General features: G+C 43.8%; 1 protein-coding gene across 9 annotated transcripts in view; it reads right to left on the bottom strand.

The window, feature by feature from the left end:
- Positions 1-22,734, bottom strand: part of LINGO1 (leucine rich repeat and Ig domain containing 1) — a 393,052-nt gene that overhangs the window by 1,232 nt on the left and 369,086 nt on the right. For all 9 annotated transcript variants that reach the window (XM_085849327.1, XM_085849321.1, XM_085849323.1 and 6 more), the window contains one exon: positions 1-213. This exon is cut by the window's left edge and continues 1,232 nt beyond it. In XM_085849327.1, coding sequence (XP_085705453.1) covers positions 1-213 — 213 coding nt within the window. The remainder of the gene's footprint in view (positions 214-22,734) is intronic.

Below are 22,734 nucleotides of genomic sequence, written 5' to 3'. Positions count from 1 at the left end.
ATCAGCTAGTACAAGGAGACGACCTACAGTGCGCCTGTCCAGCTCTGTACGTTGTGGAAGAAGCCAGCGTATTCGAGCTGCGGGGTCTCCATTGGCCACACATGGGAATTGAGCTGTATGACCTTCAAGGACAGTGTAATATGCTGGTTCCTTGGAGCGAATGCGAGCAGGCTGGCATGTGAAGTAGTTGGGAAGAAGAACCTCAGGAAAGTTCTGCAAACGGCAACACATCAAGATCTTATAACCGCTTGATTAGTGTTTTTTTTTTTTGAAGATAAAATAATTATCATCAAAAAATTTTTTAAATGTTAAAACCGGTGGAATATTGAAAACATATTTCAGGCCATGTTGATTGATAAGTTATGTCAACCAGTCTGATATGGTAAATCACAAAAGCAACAAGTCAAGTTATTGGCTACACTTGTCCTATCTTCTTCCCTCTTTGTTATTCCCTCTTCTGTCTCCTTCCTCCTTCCTCTCTCCTTTTCACTCCCCTTCTACCTTTGTGTCTCCCCTTTCTCCATCGCTACACCCTCTGCCTTTTCCATCCAATTCCCCTGATCACTTCTTCCTTTCCTCTTCTCCCTTCCCCTTTCCTCCTCTCCATGACCTCATATCCACCCAGGCTTACTTCCCCTCTTCTTCCTCCCTTTCCCCTTTCTTCTCTCATTTTTTTCTTGCAGAACTTTATCCATTTAAAAAACATATACAGTATATTGAAAAAAAAAAACTCTGATCTGTGCTTTGGATGCAACTTGCAATATATGTCTCTGTCACACCAGTAAATACAACCTGTTGCTTTGCAAGGATATTAAGGGGGGGGAGGGAGGATAGAAGGGAGAGGGGACGGGCTTCTGGACATGCGTTTCGTAGGGGGGTGGGAAGGGTTCTCGACTTGTTTGGTAGTGAGACTTGTGGAGAAGGGGATGGGGGGGGCGCAGTACAGGATCAAACAAAATGGGGTACATCAAAAGAGCACGTTCATAAAGCATGTGGAGATTGCCTGGAGATTTCCATGAGGGGTGGAGAGAGGAGGGGGTTTGGGAGGAGTTAAGCATGAGGTGGAGGGAAGGCAACATGAAGGGAAGAGGGAAGGCAGCGTGATGGGAAGGGAAGGCAGCATGATGGGACGGGGAAGGTGGTGTGAGGGGAGTGGAAGGGAAGGCAGCATAATGGGAAGGGAAGGTGGTGTGAGGGGATGGGAAGGCAGCACAAGGTGAGGGAAGGGCAGCTTGAGGATAAGGAAGAAGTGCAGTCGGCATTGAAAAGGATAAATAACGGAAGAGCATCAGATATTGATGTGGTGTGTACAGAGATGATAATTGCAGTGGAAGACATCAGTCAGTTGGTCAAAGAGGCTGTTGAATGTATGTATGAGAGAGGGTTCAATTCTGGAGGAGTGGAAGATGGTTAATTGTGCTGATATTGAAGGGGAAGGGCAATGTTCAAGATCCGGATAAGTTCAGGAACATTATGCTCCTAAATCAGGGATGAAGGTGCTGGAGAGGATTCTGGACGAGAGGTTAAGGGAGAGAATGGATATGGAGATGGGAGAAGAGCAGCAGGGATTTAGAAAGAAAGGTTGGGGGGGAGATGATGGATGGGATGTTCACCCTGAGACAGCTGGTCGAGAAGAGGTCGGAGGTGCAAGGTGCGATGGCATTAGGATTTGTGGACCTGGAGAAGGCCTATGATGCTGCCCGGAGAGAGATGGTGATGGCGACACTGAGGTGGATGTGAGTGCCGGAAGCAGAAGTCAGGTTTGTGGAAGGGATGAACAAGAGAATGAAGGGAAGAGTTTTGGTTGTTCCTGAGATGTCTGAGTTCAGTGTGAACATCAGTTTGAGGAATGGAAGCACTCTCAGCTCACTCTTGTTTATCATTGTGATGGAGCTGGTAAGCAGGAAGGTGAGCTTGAGGAGTAGTATGGGGAGGATGTTGTATGTGGTCAATTTGGCTGTTGTGGTGGAGAGTGGGTGGGAGATGCAGGAAGTACTGGGGGAGTGGAACGAGGTATTTTGGGAAGCATGAGCTGAAGATTAGTATGGTGAAGACTGAGGTGATGTGGGTCAGGCAGCGGAGAAAAGAAATTAATATCAGGTGAGAGCGGAAGGAGATCAGACAAGGAAATAGGTTTGAGTATCTGGGTGGAAAAGTGACCGGGGATGGTAAGTCCGAGGCCGAGATGCGGAGGAGATTTAAGGTGGGTGCAAATGCATGGAGAAGGGTAGAGGGAGTCAAGGCAGACAGGAAGATATCAAGGAAATTGAAAGGGAAGGTTCTAATATCGTGTGTAATGCCAGCCTACCTTTACAGTCTGGAGATGGTGGCACTAGCAGAGAGAAAACAATAGAGGCTGCAGGTTTTTGAGAACAACTGATCCAGAAGGATTGCAGGAGTGAAGATGGTGGATAGCAGGAGGATGGATTAGCTCAGGGAGGAGATTGGTGTGGAGATAAGTTTGATGGTGAGATTGGTGAAATGCCACCTGAGATGGGCTGGACACTTGGTGTGGATGGGGGAAGAGAGAATGGCAAAGAGAGAGAAGATCGATTGAGGGAGCAAGATAGGAGGAAAAGAGGTAGACAGTGGTTGAGATGGGAGGATTGTGTGAGGAGGGGTGTCCGTAAGGTAGGGGTGGTTGGAGAGTGGAGAGAATTGGCTGATGACAAAAGGAGGTGGAGGAGTATTGTGGTCAAGGCAGGGCAGAAGCTTGGTGCCTCACTCCTTATAAAGGGAAGAGGAGGAGAACAATAAGGTGTCCTTTTGTGAAAAGGTGACCAATCGCTGGCACCCTGAACATATTCCCACTTTTGCCTGAACTACTGCTGGAAGAGGGATGACAAACTGCCCAGCATGATCCCTGGCCAGGAAAATACTTCAGCAGAACATCAGTCCATCAAAAACAAAGATGACTGATTATTTTGAGCCAAACATGTGGTAAGTACGAGGTGTTTTTCAGGTAAATGAGACTCTGGACAAATTATAGGCAGGTCTCCTTTGCAGGTTGCTTTCAGGTGCATCAGGTTGCTAAGAACAGAGTTCCACAATGTTCATTGTCCAGTCCAGTGACAAATCAGTCAAAGGTTTGAATGACCCCAACCTCTCAGTACTAGACCTTCTCAAAATGGCCAGATGTTTGAAGCTCCAACTGCGCCAGCTACAACTACGTCCACGGGTGAAGTAAGTGATGAAAAACTTATGCATATAATTCCATTCGGACTTGCAGCAGCATGAACCGAGGAAAGACGGTGGCAAAACCACGACAGCAAAACCCAGTGGCAAGGGATAGAATGTCAAGGACTCTCAACCATGCAGTAGCTGTGGGGGTGCGTGATGTAATAAGCATGATAAACAGCATGGGGAAGGCAATGTTATAAGTGTCATAGGAAGAACCTGCAATGCTAGTCATTTCATTTGACCTTTTTGGGCGTCTTGCAATGATAAAACAATCTGTCTACAAATCGTGGAGAATTACGATGAAGGGTTTTTTTCAATTCCGGTTGTTGTACATTATCCTGAACAACGTAAATACAATTATGTACTGTGAGTTGGAACCGTTTTATGTGTCTCACCTGTATTTACAAAACAGCTTTTGCTCATCGAATGGATTTAAAACAAAGCAATGTCTTAAAATCCGTTGAAACTTGTTACCGTAGTATTTCCTCAATGAATCAACATTTTCAAAAAAAATATAAAAATCCTGACCTTCCTTAAAAATGTTGCACCAAAATCAGATTCACTTTCATTTTCCCCTGCCTCAGCTACTAGTTTTGCAAAAAATTACACCACCAATTGCAGTTAAACTGAGAACACTCGTACCATCACTCAGTTATTAACAACATTGTGAAAATGATTGATTGTTGCACAAACAAACATCAACATGCTACATCAAGAGTTACAAAGCTCTCTCTCTCTCTCTCTCTCTTTCGCCCACTGAAGCTACAGACGCTCTGTTGCCGTTTATCAGCCAAATTGTGCTGCAATTTTGTTTTATTAGGCGAGTGTCAGGATTGCAAGCACATATTTCATGCTGGAGAGAAGGAAAGTGCAATGATAACTTATTGTGAAAAGAAACTTTTCGAGTTGCCACCTGAATTCAACGGATGATCTTTTTTACCTGTGATATGTGTCGGTCCATAAGAGCTCCGCATTGCTGCTGTTGTGGTTGTTGTTAGTCTCACCCCAAAGGGGATGCGAGGCTGTTAAGTGTGTGTGTGTGTGTGTGTGTGTGTGTGTGTGTGTGTGTGTGTGTGTGTGTGTGTGTGTGTGTGTGTGTGTGTGTGTGTGTGTGTGTGTGTGTGTGTGTGTGTGTGTGTGTGTGTGTGTGTGTTTTGTCAGTTGTATCTCCATATGTGGGTTTCATGAGGTGTAACGGAGTACTCCCAGGACTCGAAGTATCCACCTTCTTTTCAGAAAGAGGGGTTTCGATTAATTCTTTGTGAAGTTTTCTTGTTCTCAAAGTTATGTTTTGAGGGCTGTTTTCAAGATAATCACATATTTTTAAGATCCCTGTGAGGTTCTTCTTCAACATTCCTGTTGTTACAATAATTATCACTGACAATTTTGTCGTTCTTCAGCTTTGAAGAATCTTTTAACTTCATTTTTGACGTCTTGGTATTTGATCATTTTATTGATTTCTGCATTGTTTAGGCCAAAATCACTGGGTATTGACACGTCAATTAACAATGCCTTCTTTTCTATTTTTGTACCTCAGCACTACATCCAGTCGTAATGCTTTGTTTTCTTTGTTCATGCTCGATATGATCGTCAGGTCGTATGTGAGCATTGCTTCCTTGTTCTCAATGATTGATTTTGGTTTGTTTTTCCATGAGTTTTGTGGAACTGAGATATTGAAATTTCTGCAGACGTGCCGGTGGATTACTCTACACACCTAGTTGTGCCTTTGTGTGTACAGCTGTTCTGACATGAGTTTTTTACATCCTGATAGGTGGTGGCTCGTGATTTCCGTTTCTGTCTGCCAGAACCTACACTTGTCCGATTGGCTCAGTCCTGCCATTTTGTTAAAGCCACTGGTGTAATTTCCTTGTTCTTGGGCATTTATAATGATTCATTCTCTGTCCCAATTGAACTGACCTCTTCTTAGCCATTCCAATAAGACACTCTTTGTCTATGGTCAATCTGTCCAACTAATTTTTATTTAACCTTCCTGCTCTTTTATTGTTCTCCGAATTGTCACTGTATATCGATAGATTTAAAAATATATATATATATATATATATATATATATATATATATTTTTTTTTTTCTCTCAGGGCTGTATTTGTTGGTGTTTCAGTTTGTTTTGTGATGTCTTCTATTCACACCTGTTTTTGGAATTTTTTTGGAAGGTTGGTTCGGGATACCTTCTCGAGCTCACCTTCTTCGTGTTTGCCTACAAATTGGATTCGGTGGTCTTTCAAACTTTTCACTTTTGGTTTTATTTGTATACCTTGTCAAGGCTCGTATGAGAGCTAACCCACAACACATAGCAAGGGGGGCATGAGACAAGAGGGGCGGGAGTGGGAAGGACAAAACAGTAGGGAAAAGAGACATTAGGAGACCTGTGGAAGGGAGAGGGATGGGGCAGGGAACATGGGGAATACAAGATGGACATTACAGGGACTTTCAGGAAGGAAAGCAGGGAATTTGAAGGAGGTGGGTTTGGGGTGGATTAACGGGGGTAGAAAATATCGAGGATTTGGATGGGGGACGAAAAGAGATGGTGGTGAACAGCTGTTTTGAAGGCCTGGAGGGAAGAATGGGATTGAATAGAGTGAGGGAGTTTATTCCAAAGGCGGGAAAAAAAGAGGAATGAAAGAGTGAAGGTGAGCAGTGTTTCGTGATTTTGGTAGTTTTACCAGAAAAGGGTTGTTGGCGGACCTTGAGCGCCCTGCGGAAATGTGGTGGGGACAAATCGCAGACACAGCAGGGGGTGGGGGGGGCGAGACCGGAGAGGAGACAGAAGACAGAAAGACCACCGACCTGTCTGCGGTAAGAGAGTGAGAGGCCCAAAGACTCACCCTCATCGTGGGAGATACCAATGATCCGAAATGCCGTGGTTTCCACAGCGTGAAGCCGAGAAAGGTGGGAGGCAGGAGCGCCAGCCCACAGGGGAGAGCAGTACTCCATCAGGCTGTACTGCCAATCCTACTTACATCTACCCATTCTGTGCATTTGGTTGAGCTCCATCAGGCCGATACCTCCTTCTCACCTCAGCAGGTATATTCTCGTAATGCAATGATTTTTGTAAAACTGTGTGTGTGTGTGTGTGTGTGTGTGTGTGTGTGTGTGTGTGTGTGTGTGTGTGTGTGTGTGTGTGTGTGTGTGTGTGTGTGTGTGTGTGTGTGTGTGTGTGTGTGTGTGTGTGTGTGTTACTGTTTCTGTATTTTAATAATTGCTTGATTCAGTCATAAGCTGAAATGGACATGTAGGGTAATGTTTGTGCAATATGCAACGTATGCTGTGCATTATTTAACATATTGTTTTAAAATATAATGTGTGATGAACATTATGATAATACCGGTACTTTAACCCTCGAGAAAGAAATGTAAACATCTGCAGGTAAAGCTGAAAGTAGAAAGTTTGAATGGTGTAGTAGTTTTGCTGGTTTAACTGACTGCACACAGCTGAGGTTGTGGATCTAGTGATGTCGACCCATGGCCATGCTTGTGGACCCACCATTTGGGAGAGGTTCTGGACTGAAAGGATCGACTCCTCAAGATAGGACATTGACCAGCTGATGGTCTGGGAAGTTAGAAAAAAATTAATAGATTGCTTTCAAATGAGGATTCTTGCTTTGGGTATATGATTAAGATAAAGGTTTGTGATTAAGGTTTGTGTGGTTCACCGAGTTTGAGGTTCATGATTAAAATTAAGGTTTGTGTGGTTAACCTATTTTGAGGTTTGTGATGAAGATAAAGCTAAGTAAGGAGTGCTGTACAGAGTGGTCTGAAAGTCGCTTTACCCCTGCCAAATTTCATTCAGGAATGACCTCAAGAGATTTATTTCATCCCTGCTTTTTGATGGACCAGTAAACGACGTGAATGGAAGGAATAACTAATCAGCTCTCACCTAATCAATTAAACCCAGGTGGCGAGGATTATATAAATAAATCGACACAGGTGAGAGATGTGGGTGGGTCTTTCTTAATCATTTATATATTGACTGCTTTCAACATTTGCACATGGTACATGCTTGGGAGCCTCATTGGTATGCATTGCTGTGTAGGCTATTGCTGATGATTCGCCAATAAGTGATGAAACCGGCCCGGCAGCTGAGGGTGTGTGTAGCATTGGGATTCTCATGTGTGTACTATTTGTGAACGTCTTTACAGCTGTGGAGGAACACTAGGAAGAGTTTGAAACAGCAAAGGGCTTACCTTGGTAGGTTTTCTTGTTTGCTTTATGCAGCTTCTTCAGCTAGAAGAGCATCGGAGGAGTCGATTTATATATATATATATATATATATATATATATATATATATATATATATATATATATATATATATATATATATATATATATATATATATATATATATATAGTAATTTACTGTGATCTATTGACTTCAAGCATCTCGATGTAATGCATGTGCAACCATGCTGTGTTTCAGTCACTTCAAGTGAGTGCAACTGTGCTGGTTCTCAAATCGACTGTAATCGACATACCCCCATAAGGCGAGGCATCGCTAAATGCTTTGTCTTGTTTATTTTCGTTATTCCAAATGCATTATTTATTTGATGGCTTTCTGGCTCATCATTTGGCATGCGGTGAGCAGTTGAGGTTTGCCTTGACACCAGTTATCTTGACGCTCCTGGGTGAATGGAGAGGCCTTACATTGGCACGTCATAAAAGCAAAATGTTCATTGGCAAGCAATTTTGTATTGATGTACAGTATTATCATTCATGGTGCAGTGTACACTCCACAGCATTATTACAAACATGCAAATGTTTTGAGTGAATGTAATAGAAAGCATTTCTTTTTTCCTCTTGAACACACACACAAAACAAGAAGAAAGTATTATTTTGATGAATGAGAATCAGTAACCTGTTTTTGCTGCGACAGAGAACGTGTATTCAGGATGGCATGAGAGTCCAATTAACCCAGGTGCTGACACAAAACACAAGGGATCGATACATCTTGCACCTTTCTCACTGTGGTGTTCTTTATGGGGATTAAATTGTTGTAAAATTAATGGTTAATTCTATTTCTGCCAATAAGCACCTCTTCAAAGCAAGTTAAACGCGTCTACTGCATTGGACTTTTCAACTGGAAGGAATTGCAATCGAGGGCAAGAACTGAGAATTGAAATGAAATGCAAATCAAAAACTGCAGGCAGTTTTTGTTTTTCCAAAAATATGATATCGTATTAACAGTGGCTGCCGCTGGCTCCAAGAGGAACTTATTTGCAAATGTTGATCCAGGTATGGAAGGTAATAGCCCAGCAAGCCCGATGCATTGCAGAGTGGGAGATGCTGCCACGGCTTCTAGTGGTCCTGTAATTCAGATTTCCCTCTCATGTGTTTCCTTCATCGAGCTCCAGCGTCTTCTTTCTTGTCAAGGCTGAAATGATGTGAAAGGAGACGCACAAAGTACAAGGTGACAAGGTCACCTCGATCCACAATTTTCAGATTTGTGTATTGAAGAACAATCATGGCGAGAAGACTGAATGACTGTTGGTTTCTTCTGATATTTTTAGCCCACGAGTTGATAGTGCTGGGCTTCGAATGGAGAATCGATGACCTTGAGTAAGAACACTAGGCAATGCAGCCTTTCGGGGTTGCGGAACAACACGGCGTGGTGCTGATTGCTTCTTCATTCAATGTTTGGACCTGCTGCCAACTCCAAATTCCCAAAAGATGATGCTCGATTTGCTTGCGGATGTCGAGACACTCAGGAAAGGAAGCAAACGAGATCCGTGACATCTTATTGAAGGAGTATTCATGATCATGAATGCTGCAAATGACGATTGATGAATAAGCATCTGGCTGTCCACCGACCAGAGTTCACGTTAAAAAGATGGCCGGTATATTAAAGTTAACCGTGATTACATGGCGATGTGCCAGTGAAATCAAATACAGATCCATGAGAATCATCTTGTGATGAAAAAGTCATTTAATTATATTTTCGGGGAAGAAACGAAATGCTTGATGAAAATAAACTCCCAGCTGCAGTGCCAGTGAACATCAGGTAAATGGTTCCTTTTAAAGCCTGAAATTTCACCACTGGGGAAACTCTTATTGGTCATGATGTCCAAACAATAGCACATGATCATCGCTCTGGTTCAAACAGAAATCCTTGTGAGTCGAGCACAGCACAAGCAACCTCATCAATCAGAACCAGTAGGAAATGCAAAGTGTATTTGGTTGGTTGATGGTCTACTTTTGCAGCAAAGTAGAATTGACAGGAAGAAGGGCTGCCAATAATAGTATGCCAATCGTGCTGAGACATCGTCGAAACAGGGTGAGAAAATGGGGTTTGTTTGCAAACGGCGCTCTCGTCACGACCGTTTCAAAGCATCGCAATGCCTTATCAAAGGTAGGTCATCTCGATCATCTTCTATGCAACTGGCCTTTTCCTCGGCACATTCGCAACAGGCCCCACAAAATTATGACATGAAGCAATTGATGGAGGATATTGGGTGTGATTGCATTTTTTGTTGTTGTTGTTCTTGTTGTTATTAGCCACATCCAACATAGCTTCAAAATGCACGTTGACAAAATGGTGTCTACATCGTTCTCCAAATCAAAATGAGATGCTTAAATATGATCTATCTTGTGTTCCCGTGTATTATACAGAATGGTCAGGAAATTATCATGATTGCCATCTGTTGATGTGAGATTTCTGATTTGTTTGCATGACAGTTGGCTAATTGTATTCTTAATGTCTTGAAGGGAACTGTTATTAAGGTACTTTGAATGCAGAAGCATCAAACAAAACAGATTTGTAATCAGCTTTTTGGATTCTTTATTACGTGCCAACAGAAGGCCTCTCTCCATTTGCACCCCTGCCTTCTCCATCCTTACCCCCACCTTAACTCCTTCCCTACACCCCTATCTTTCTTCTCTCGCTGGAGCAACAGTGATCAATTTTTATCCAGCACGTCGGATATGTACAAAGTGTATTCTGTTTGAAACTGTGTGGTTTTTTGGGTTTTTTTTTTTAACATGTGGATGGTTATGTACTCACAAACCACCAACGGTTCAATTTCGTGGTAAGCCAAAATGATATGCAAGTTAAGGTATGCATGTGTTCACAGGAAATGTGACGTAGTGTATGTATTGTTATTTAAGCGAATGAATGACAATACATGACCGGTTATCACATGGAAGGTAAACATTGTGTCTATATAGGTAAAGCAAGATGGAGAGGGTTAGAGAGTGAGGTCGCATTGCTGGATTGTGAATGACTGTACGGTATATGTACACAGCTGAGGTCATGGGTCCACTAACGTGGACCAACGGATGAGGTTGTGGACTTATCATTTTGGCAGAAAGGGTCGAAACCTCGATGAATGGAGCCCCCAGCTGATGATAAGACTGTGGGAAAATGAGTTAATCAGTTGCAAATGACTGAAGTTCTTACTTTGGGCAGAACAGCTATGTCGAGGTTTGCAATGAAAACAAAGTTAAGTACAGCAGTGCGGAGTGCGGGGGGGGGGGGGCAGCAGAAGGGGAAGAGAAGGTAAGGCAGTGGATGGGGAGGAGAAGATAAGGCAGCGAGAGGGGAGGGTCCATCAGAGATAACCACCGGCTGGACAGAACTACCATCTGGATATGTCCACAGTGAAAAAGAGAAAGAGAGAGAGGTGTGGGAGGAGGGTGCCACACTGTTTTATGAGGGGGTGAACCAAGGTGGGGATAGAGAGAGAGACAGAGACAGAGACAGACAGGTGGGGGAGGGCAGTTATCAGAGAGAATATGTTATGTTTTATGAACAACGCACACATACATTAGTGCTTGGCCAACATCGGCAATTTTTTGTAATTGGTGTTGGCCAATTGGAGTCGGTGTGATTACCGACTACAGTACGTACTGTGTACAACCCCAAAAACTTGAGTAGCTTAACCCTTGTTTCGGGCAAATTTCAATAAACAAGTTAAATAAACAACATTGCATTAAAGATGTTTCAAGGAGATGTGCATCCATTGGGACCATATTCTGTATAGAGCATCAGTGATGCCAAAGCAGTCTCTTGGGCTATTGGGCACAATCTTGGATGGGTCACCACTCTGGCACAGGATACTCAAATGGCTCAATCATCCCAGCAAGCTGGTTCTCATTTTGCCAACTTCAGAAGAATGACAGGCTGAGTCAACCCCACCTGGTATTAATTCAACAGCTCAGCAGGATTTGAATTCAGGACGTTAGGATGCCAAGCCTGCCTCCCGAACCATAAAGTCAACACCAAGCATAAGGAGATGTACATAAACATTTTTCTTGATAACGAGCTGGCAATTGTTGTGTGACAGGTGGAAAAAATTTGGCTTAGTAATTTAGAAAACATGTTTATATGGCAAACAGCTTGGAAATTGAGTGTTATCAAATGTATTTTGCATTGAAACTCACAAAGAGAAAGCATATAACCTTTCTAAAGCACACCCGATTCATCTTCTATAAAATAAAATGTCGGTGTGTGTCCGTCAGTTTGCACATCAGTCCGTCCATCCGTCTCCTCCATGACTCCAAAACCATCGCAAGAGTCTTAACCCACCATTGTTTTTGGCCTGCTCAACAATGCCTTGACTTAGAACAGTTCGCAGCAGTTTATCAATGATATAGCACTCAAAATGTATTTTTTTTTTCATTTTCCTCAATCAAATCATCGAATGCCTAATCACCATACCTACGAATCGCTGGATACATTGCAATGCTTATGAATGCCTGGACATGCCAGCATCGTGGCTTTATTTCATTTGCACACATGCCATAACCTCTGGAATCTCCAAAATTAAGCCGAATTACAAAATGTAAGCTCCAGCATTTAACTTAGCAGAAGTTCGGACTGCTAAATAAAAGTGGTAATTTGTCCAATTTGGACATAGTTTGACATTTTTGGTATCTTTGGGAGGTGTGTAAGATGACGGATCAGCAATCGCTAATCGCTTTCCAAGCCAGCCTTTCCTTGTGAACCGTTTCATTGGAGTGCTTCCTTGAGTGCTTAATCCACTTGGTGAGCGCTCTTCAATATTGACACTGTCACTGAATACTGTATATCGATTGAGTTAAACAAATTTAAGGGGCCACTCACCGGTGTTTGCCCCCGCGTTGTTCTGGGGTATATCGGGCGGTAGTTGGCTCGCTGAAAATGTGCAGTTGTGTTTTACACCACCTTTCCCCGTTTTGTACAATCTGATTTCATTATACAACCTGTCTCTTCGGCAGAGATAAATACATATAAAAAAATTAAACATTTCACTTTTAAAAGTTTCTTCAACCGTTTCGTTGGAGTGCTTGGTTAAGACACTTGGTGAGCGCTCTTCAATCTTCGATGGCGATAACTCAGTTCAATACCGGAGTTAGGAAGGCAAAATAAGTTAGATGATTACAATGAGAAGAAAATGTTTTCAGTTGTTACAAGGCAAGGAATCGCCACATCACAGCAGGATAGCTGAGAGGTATGCACACTTGCTCTAAACTGTCCAGCCTGGGTTTGAATCTCGACCAAGCTACACACTGTCATCCTGGTGTTTCACAGGCAAGGTCATTCATCAATATGTGTGCCTTACATCTCCTCTCCCCCTCCCCTCTCCCCCTTCCCCCCTCTCCCCCTTCCCCTCTCTCCCCCTTCCTCTCTTCTCTCTCTCTCTCTCTCTCTCTCTCTCTCTCTCTCTCTCTCTCTCTCTCTCTCTCTCTCTCTCTCTCTCTCTCTCTCTCTCTCTCTCTCTCTCTCTCTCTCTCTCTCTCTCTCTCTCTCTCTCTCTCTCCCCTTCCCTCTCCTCCCCTTTCCTCCCCCTCTCTCTCTCTCCCATCCCACTCCTTCTCTCTCCCCAAGCCCACCCCCCCACTCCCCCCCTCTGTTGACAGGACTGCAGTTTGTACGAATCAGATTCAGTGTGAGCCAACCAGAGGGAGGGGTGCAAAGGTTGCTGCGAGTGCGAGCATGCATGTAGGCACGCCTTTGCCAGGTAGATAGCTTGGGTTTTAAATGCTACCACCTGGTTTTATATAGAACCCGGTGGTTAAAAACCAAATGTTGCTATTTTGGTGTATTTTATCACCCTTCCCTTCCCCTCATGCTGCCTTCGCTCCACCTCCCCTCAAACTTGCCTCCTCCCAAAAGCCCTCACATCTCCACCCCCCCCCGCGCCCCCATCTCCCAGTGGTCTCCGCATGCTGTATGAACATGCTGCTTTAACATAACCCATTTCGATGAATCCTTTACTACACCCCCGCCCCCACCCAACAACCCTTCCTCTCTACAAGTCTCACAACAAAATGCAGGTTGAGCACCCCTCCCCTCATGCTTACCTCCTCCCAAACCACCCCCCCACCCCACTTCCTTCTCTCCTCTATCCTATCCCCCATCCTCCTCGCTCTCACCCTCACTCCTGGAGTGAATAGCGACATATGGTGAGTCATCAATCTCCACACCCCTCCCTTCCCCCCTTCCGAGCTCACCCCTTCCTCGCCCCTCCTAGCTCCGCCTCCCTGCCTCCCTCCTCCCTCCCTCTCTCCCCTCTCTCTCACTTCTCCTCATCCTCTCTCCCTCCCCTCCCTCTTTCTCACCCCCCTCTAATATTCCCATCAGCAAAGCGACGGGTTGTATTGCTTGAAAAATAACCAATTGCTTGAGAAACAGCCACGAGGACAAAGGAAAACATGATCGCTCGTACACTGTGTTGGTTAAAAGTTTCACCACGGCGCCACACATGACTGGGCCACGCACCTTGGGCCTGGATGTGAGTTTGGTCCATGCGCTTGGGAATCCCATACATCGCACAAACTTAACCAAGCATGAACGCATGCATACACACACACCCATGAAAAGTCCCTTTACAAATTCCTAATCTACCCATTTATACCACATCTGTGTGTGCTGTCTTCGTACCTCTTCCTGCTTAGAGCAAACTGACCTCCGGATTGGGTCGTGAGCGACTTGTGTAATACCACAATTACATGCAGGGTGCTCACCAAGTGGGTTAAGCACTCAAGCAAGCACTCCAACAAAATGGTTGATAAGGAACGGCTGCCTTGGCAAGCAATAGCAAGCCGATTGGTAATGGGACATACCCGTAAGAACAAAATCGACATTACTGATTTCTTAACATTTTCAGATTTCACTCCAGGTTTCAACAGTTATTTAGTCCACAATACAATCCTGAAAATAATTATATTTTGATGATATACTTTAGTTACACTGAAGGCTAGCTGTGAGGTTATTGAGGCGTGGTGGTTGGAAACCGGTCGATAAATAGGAATGTTCACCACAACTTGGCTTACCAAGCCCTATGCAGACACCCATGCAAGCACCGCAATGCAACAACCACCCCAGACACAGGCAAATGCAGCCCGGTCCAACACGCCAAGCCAGGATTTGAAGACCACAAGGGGAAAATCAGAGATGTCAGGATAAGTCAATTTTGAAGAAACTGAAAAACAAAGTTTCAAGACTTTGGTGGACTGTTTAATAACTTTCATATAGATTTCTTTTCCAGTAAAAGGAAGAGTGATCATTGGCCGATCAAATTAAGCATGTAGCATTTGCCAAGCTTCTGTGTTATTTAATTTAAGAGCAAAGAACGAATCAATGTTGCAAACTGACATCACTGGTTATTCCCTTGTTTAATAATGGCCATGCAATTTTAACCCAGGATGTGGAGCAAATTCATGCTTGTTGGTTATTAGCATACATTACATAACTTTGGTGATCGCAGATTATATTTTTCAACATTAAACGGTCATTGTTTTTTCAATGTTTGATTGGTGTTCAACGCCATACTCAAGGGTAATTCGCTTATATGACGACGGATTCTCCATTTCTTACTCCGTACTACTTAATATGATGGAAAACCGGGAGGAAACCGAGGATAAACCACCCCCGCGATAGCCGAAGTCACCTCATGTGACTCAATCGTATACCTAAGTAGGTTGATTGGGCGGTGGGTACATCGAATGAGGATGGGTACTCAGATGCGCTAACCATTTAGCCACGGCGTGGGTCCCATAAAAGTCACAATAAAGGTTTGACCAGGCTTGAACCACGATATGCACCAACTACGGAGCCCATGATATAACCAAATAAGCCATTGTCGTGCTCAGAGTTTATGCTGTGAAAGTTTTACAACCTTTCATTTTTTAGTTACTCAACTCTGAATATTATGGTGGAACAGTTAACATGAATGAAAGGGAGATAACCAGGAGTAAAGTACTGACAACTCTGGGTTTCTACTTGTTCAGCTTTGACAACACTTGTTTTTTCATTGCACAGCTAAACTTTATACCATATAAATTATGTGACACCCCTGGTTATTTGTTAAAGTAATATTGTGAGAGGAAACCTTATGTTGCCAACTATTGGCAGGTGCAATAACCCCAAAATTTATAAAAAGTGACATCTCTGGTTTTCCCCCTGTGGTCTTCATTTGGTTCCCTCCCCTCCGCCCCTCTTCATTCCCAAAATTCTAACTACAACATAGTTTACTGTAAATCGTTTATTTTCATTCCTGCTTATAAGGATGGAAGCTAAACTGCTCCTGAAACATCAGGCCAAATTAAGGATTCCTCCATTTAATGCTATGTGTAACTTCTTTCTGTTGAAATATGACATATATTTATATATATATATATATATATATATATATATATATATATATATATATATATATATATATATATATAAATATTGTTACGAATTTGGAATTCTATTGCACACAACATACAGGTTCCTTTAGTCAGCTATGTCGATAAGTGCTTGTTTGTGAGATAGCTCACCTTCCATTGTTTAAATGTTCAGAAATCGATTAGATGCGCTGCGGATCGATTTAATAGTTAGAGAACGAACAATGGAGACATCCCTCCCCCTCTTTTGCGAAGAGGAAGAACCACCCTGCCCTCCCGTGACTCATGATGTCAACAACTCCCTCCCACCCGTGGCTGAGCGGGGGATGGAGCACGAGGGCTTGAGTCATGAGTCACGCTGGGAGTGGGGGAAGGGCGGGAGAAGGATAAGGATGAGATCCTTTCTTTGTTCTGGTTTGGAAGCTTTATGCTTCGGCAGAGAGTAGTCGTTCAGCAGACCTTTGGGTCCTGCTTGGCTTGGGTTAGGGTTGAGGCCTTCGCAAGCTTTTTGCTTCAGCTGGCTCAGTGATCTTCGGCTGAGGCCTGACTCGGGAGGAGGCTCTTTGCTTTGACGGTTCCGTGAGCTTCGGCTTCTGCTTGGCTCGGGAGATCTTTTTGCTTCAAGCTGCCCTGTTTGGAGGGAAGTTAAGTCGGTCGCTCGGCTCGAGCTGCGAGTGGTGGCTTCTTCTTCTTGGTTCGTGGAGCTCTTTGTTCTCCATTTTGGCTCCCGGCTTGGTGCGACTCATCGGCCTCTTCGTGGAGGTGGTTCCTCGTGGAAGCGACGCATCGACGGGAAGGTTCGGCACCTCGTCTCACCAGCACATGTTGAGAAGCGTGGGAGGTGGTTCCTCGGGGAAGCGACGCGTCGACGGGAAGGATCGGCGCCTCGTCTCACCAGCACATGTTGAGAAGCGCGGGAGGATTCGCGGGAGCTCGGGAAGGATCGCGGCTCGGCGATTGGATCCAGCTCGTTCTCGCTGGAGCCTGGGTCCGAACAACTTGAAGACCACACCAGTTGGAGAGGTTCGAGATAGGCTCTGGGTTTCACCTCACCTGTCTTCCGAGCTGCAGCTCGTCAGTAAAGGCCTCTGCCACCATTTCTTGGGTGTGCGTGTGTGCGTACGTGTTTCCGTGGGCCCGTCTAATAAGTAGGAACTGCTGTTAAGTGCAAGCGACTGTACATAATAAGTAGACGGTTGTAGTTCTTTTGTCGTGCTTTTGTTGCTTGCATAGGTGCATATGTGTTTTGCCTTGTTTAATTGCATACGTGCTTTATTATAATAAATGTCCTTGTGTGAATCTAAACCTGTTCGTTGCGTCCATTCCCTTATTGAACTGCCCCATCTTGCATTCGGAATATAGTTGGTTTTTAAATAACCGATAAATAGAATCGGGTCCGGCGAGGTCTGGCAATAATACCCGCTCGGTTATCCCAGAACGGAACGGACCGCTTATGCGGTTCGTGTCCAAGCAGGCCTTTGCCGAGGTACGGTCCCTCGGTAGGTTACCCGCGCGGGCACTTAGGTATATCGATATTCAGCGATTGACCCTATTTCGCGCAGGTAGAATACGGACTGGGCCGTGGTGGGATTAAAAACCCACCTGGGACTGGTTTCTGGCGTTGTTCCAGAAAGTCACGACTGGATTGTCCGTTCGGTTGGCGAAGCGACCGCTATTGGTCAGACGCGGTCGTTCGCACGCCGACGGGTGGGAAATCTACAACAATATATGAAGACCACAAGGGGAAAACCAGAGATGTCAGGATAAGTCAGGATTTTGAAGATACTGAAAAACATAGTTTCAAGACTTTGGTGGACTGTTTAATAACTGTCATATAGATTTCTTTTCCAGTAAAAGGAAGAGTGATCATTGGCCAATCAAATTAAGCATGTAGCATTTGCCAAGCTTCTGTGTTATTTAATTTAAGAGCAAAGAGCGAATCAATGTTGTAAACTGACATCACTGGTTATTCCCTTGTTTAATAATTGCCATGCAATTTTAACCCAGGATATGTAGCAAATTCATGCTTGTTGGTTATTAGCATCCATTACATGACTTTGGTGATCACAGATTATTTTTTTCAACATTAAACGGTCATTGTTTTTTTGTTTGATTGGTGTTCAACGCCATACTCAAGGGTATTTCGCTTATATGACAACAGATTCTCCATTTCTTACTCCATACTACTTAATATGATGGAAAACCGGGAGGAAACCAAGGATAAACCACCCCCGCGATAGCCGAAGTCACCTCATGTGACTCCCTCATAGACTTAAGCAGGTTGATTGGGCGGTGGGTACATCGAATGAGGATGGGTACTCAGACGCGCTAACCATTAAGCCACGGCGTGGGTCCCATAAAAGTCACAAAGGATTGACCAGGCTTGAACCACGATATGCACCAACTACGGAGCCCATGATATAACCAAATAGGCCATTGTAGTGCTCAGAGTTTATGCTGTGATAGTTTTACAACCTTTCATTTTTTTGTTTCTCAACTCTGAATATTATGGTGGAACAGTTAACATGAATGAAAGGTAGATAACCAGGAGTAAAGTACTGACAACTCTGGGTTTCTACTTGTTCAGCTTTGACAACACTTGTTTTTTCATTGCACAGCTAAACTTTATACCATATAAATTATGTGACACCCCTGGTTATTTGTTAAAGTAATATTGCGCGAGGAAACCTTATGTTGCCAACTATTGGCAGGTGCAATAACCCTGAAATTTATAAAAAAAAAAGTGACATCTCTGGTTTTCCCCTTGTGGTCTTCATATTAATGTATATATGGTGTTCCAAAAGTCACCAAGGGATTTAGAAATTAAATAACTTTTCTGTTTTTTTTAATAATATATGATTATTTTTATACCAAAAGAAAATTTACAAAATGGAGATAAATTTGCTTTATTTATGAAAAATGATGCAGCTTCGATGCCCTCCATTTTCGGCTTCGCAGAGACTGGCTCTTTCGACAGCATTTTCCATCAGAGCGGACAATAACCCTGGCTGCAGCCCTCGAATTTCTGCACAGATGTTGTCCTTGAGCTGCTGAATTGTATGGGGCTTATTGATGTATACACGCTCCTTAAAGTAACCCCAAAGAAAATAATCGGGAGGCGTCAAATCAGGAGAACATGATGGCCAATAAATTTCTGAATTTTGCGAAATATTCGGTCCATGCTCTTTGGGTGAGAATAATTGATCGATGAAATTTAAAATAAAATTCCACGATTTTGGTTCTTTGTTCAGTTGTGAATTTTCCCAGGGATAATTTCAAATGTTAATCTAAATTCTGAAAAGAAAAGAAAAACAAATTATTAAAAAACAGAAATGTTATTAAATTTCTCGATCCCAAGGTGACTTTTGGGACACCCTGTCAAAACAAATATATATATATATATATATATATATATATATATATATATATATATATATATATATATATATATATATATATATATATATATACAGTGCTCCCTCGCTATATCGCGGTTCACTTTTCGCGACTTCACTCCATCGCGGGTTTTCAAGTAGAAGTAGAAGAGTAGAAGTCGCCTCCAGTAGAAGAGATTTAATGCTCTTCTTGGCTGTGCAGTACAACATTCATCTCATCATCGTCATCAGTACTGCACAGCTATCATCATCATCGTCATATCTTCATAGGTCAGTACCCATAATACGTGTTTTTTTATATTTTACGGTACAAGATAGTATTTTAAAAATTATTTTGGTCTTCGGCTTTGCAGCCACATGAAGTCGCATTTCCAATGAAATTTTTTTAATTTTTGTTTTTAATAACCGATTAAATGTGTGTGGGGAAGGTTAATAAGAGTGTGTGGATGCTGTATAATGGTTTAAAATACGTTTAAAATGTGTTTAAATATATTTACATAATTAAATATATGTGATTTCTACTTCACGGATTTTCACCTATCGCGGGTGGGTCTGGAATGCATGAACCGTGATAGGTGAGGGAGCACTGTATTTATATGTATATATATATATATATATATATATATATATATATATATATATATATATATATATATATATATATATATATATATATATACATATACATACAGGGTGTCCCAAAAAACATACAACTTTTCATCTGCAAAGAGGATGGTCATAACATATATTTTTTAAAAAGATATATGGCTAGATAGAAAGCTGAAGGGTTGACGTTTATTGTACCAATCTCAAAATTGCCACCAAAATTTAAATTTTGGGATAGAATCGTCGTTTTCTTTTTGACCACATGTTCGACATTGGCTCCACATTGTCCGATCACTGCCTGCAAACGCGTTGTCATGTTCTCCGTCACATTGGTAAACGTTTCCTGAGGAATGTTCTGGTTTTCTCGGTGGATGTTTTCCTTCAGCTGATCAAGAGTCTGAGGCCGAGGGTTTCCATAGATCCTCTCCATGAGATACCCCCACAAGAAGAAGTCTGGAGGAGTAAGGTCAGGGGAATACGGTGGCCACTCAACGTATTCGTAGAGGGAGGTAAAGCGGCCCTCAAAATGTTGGTTGAGAAAACGCCTTGTTTCCCTGGCTGTATGGGGCGGTGCCCCATCCTGCTGGAACCACTGGGTTCTCATCTGGATCAGGTTGTTTCTCCTACGTGCCTGAGTACGTAGCTCAGGCAGATAGAATTCCTCAATCATTTTGCGATAGTTCCTCTGGATTACCGTGCAAGTGCGTCCCTGGTCATCTTCAAAGAAGTATGGACCAATTATCCCATACCAACCAACTGCCACCCACATGGTGACTTTGAGAACAGATCGAGGCGCCAGTTCAGTTGATGCATTACCAGGATTTTCAATTCCCCAGTACCGAAAGTTTTGATTGTTTACCTCCCCGGACAAGTGAACATGGCATTCGTCCGTCATGTGAAGTTTTGTGAGGAAGTCTGCATCTTCCTCCAACTTTCCTGAGAACCAATTTGCAAAGTCGAGTCGTTTGCGTTTCTGTTGATCAGTAAGCACCATTTCCGTTTGAATTTTGTATGGAAAGGCATGAATGTCTTGGCGAAGGATCCTCTGAACGGTGCTCTTATGAATGTTTGTCTCGGCAGAAAGTCGTCGAATCGATTTTTTTGGACTCTGAATGACTGCCTGTCTCACCATTTCCACATTTTCTTCACTACGACCTGTCCTCTTCCGACCACTGTGACCCTTGTGAAGGGCACAGATGGTTCCCACATTGGTAAACTTTGCGATGGTGCACTTTATTGTCCATGATCGATGAAATTTGAAATAAAATTCCACGATTTTGGTTCTTTGTTCAGTTGTGAATTTTTTGAGAATGGTAACATCCCAACCGAGGCTGGATGTTGGCAAGCTCAGGGATGAGAGAGTCGCTGAGGAGTTTGCGAACAGGCTGAGTGGACACTTGGGGGGTCTGGGTGCTTTGGGGGGTCCTGAAGAGTTGTGAAGTGCCTTCAAGACCACCGTCCTTGATGTTACCGGTGGATGTCTTGGAACTCACCGCAGGGCAAAGAAGAATTTTGTCTCTCAAGGGTTACTGGATACCATTGACCAGAGTCGCAGGGCCAGGCTGAATGGCAGAGCTGAGCTGTTCAGGGAGCTGAGGCGTAAAACTGTACGTGCACTGAGGGTGGACAAGGAGGCCAATGTGCGAGGAATATGTGAAGGGGTAGAGCATCACCTGTGGACAGGTGATTCTCGTCCCGCTTACAGGGGAATTCGCGCATTGCGTTCATCCAAGCCCATCCCTCGGAGCACTGCAGTTAGAGCAGAGAGTGGAAGGCTCTTGACAGAGGAGTCTGAAGTGAAGGCCCGCTGGGCCGGTTACTTTGAGCGTTTGTACCAGGCTGATCCCCCAGCTGTTGAGTTGGACGTCAAGGGTGTTACAATCCCTGTTGCTGACCCTCGAATCAACTGTGGTCCACCTTCGCTTGTGGAAACACAGGCTGCGGTGAACCGGTTGAAACAGGGCAAAGCTCCAGGGATCTGTGGCATCCATGCTGAACTTCTCAAGGCTGGTGGAAATGCTGTACTCATGACGTTGCATGCAGTTTTGTGCTCTGCCTGGAACACAGGCATCATCCCAACTGATTGGAAGAGGGGCCTTGTTCTTCCTTTCTGGAAAGGGAAGGGTGATCGCCAAGACTGCAACAACTACCGAGGGGTGACGCTGCTCTCAGTGTCGGGCAAGGTCTTTGCTCGGATAATTCTTGATAGGGTTCGCCACCATCTGCTTGAGCACCAGCGTCCAGAACAGTCAGGCTTTACACCAAAGAGGTCAACGATTGACCGTACCCTTGCTCTTCGTGTCCTCACAGAACGCAGACGAGAGTTTCGGCAGGGGCTGCTTGCAGCCTATGTTGATCTCTGTCAAGCGTTCGATTCAGTGAATCGGGATGCCCTCTGGAGGATTCTTGGTCTTCGTGGGGTGCCACCAAAACTCATCGATCTGATGTCTGAACTCTACTCTGGTACTGAGAGTGATGTGAAGTGTGGTGGTACCATCTCTGACTTATTTCCAGTTGTTACTGGAGTTCGTCAGGGGTGTGTACTTGCCCCCACACTTTTCAGCACTTGTATGGACTGGATTTTAGGGAGGATGTCGTAGAGATCAAGCTGCGGTGCATCGTTTGGGAATGTCAACATCTCGGACCTTGATTTTGCAGATGATGCAGTCATCTTTGCGGAGACTTTGGATTTCCTTTTGGGGGCCCTCGAGGTGCTGAATGAGTCGGAGCCGCTGGGATTACGGGTTTCTTGGGTCAAAACTAAGATCCAGGCTTTCGGTAACATCTTGGATGCTGCTGTCCTGTCTGTGTCTGTTTGTGGAGAGGATGTTGAGGTCGTGGATTGATTCACTTGCCTTGGCAGTAATATTCATGGCTCTGCTGGCTGTGAGTCAGAGGACAATAGACATTTGGGTCGGGCCTGGGGAGTCATGGATTCACTGGATCAAGGG

Source organism: Eptatretus burgeri, chromosome 12 (assembly GCF_056783735.1).
Source record: "Eptatretus burgeri isolate ZD-2024b chromosome 12, Ebu_testis_v1, whole genome shotgun sequence".
Lineage (NCBI taxonomy): Eukaryota > Metazoa > Chordata > Myxini > Myxiniformes > Myxinidae > Eptatretus > Eptatretus burgeri.
Note: the sequence above shows the minus strand (reverse complement) of the source record. Positions and strands in the feature narration are given on the sequence as shown.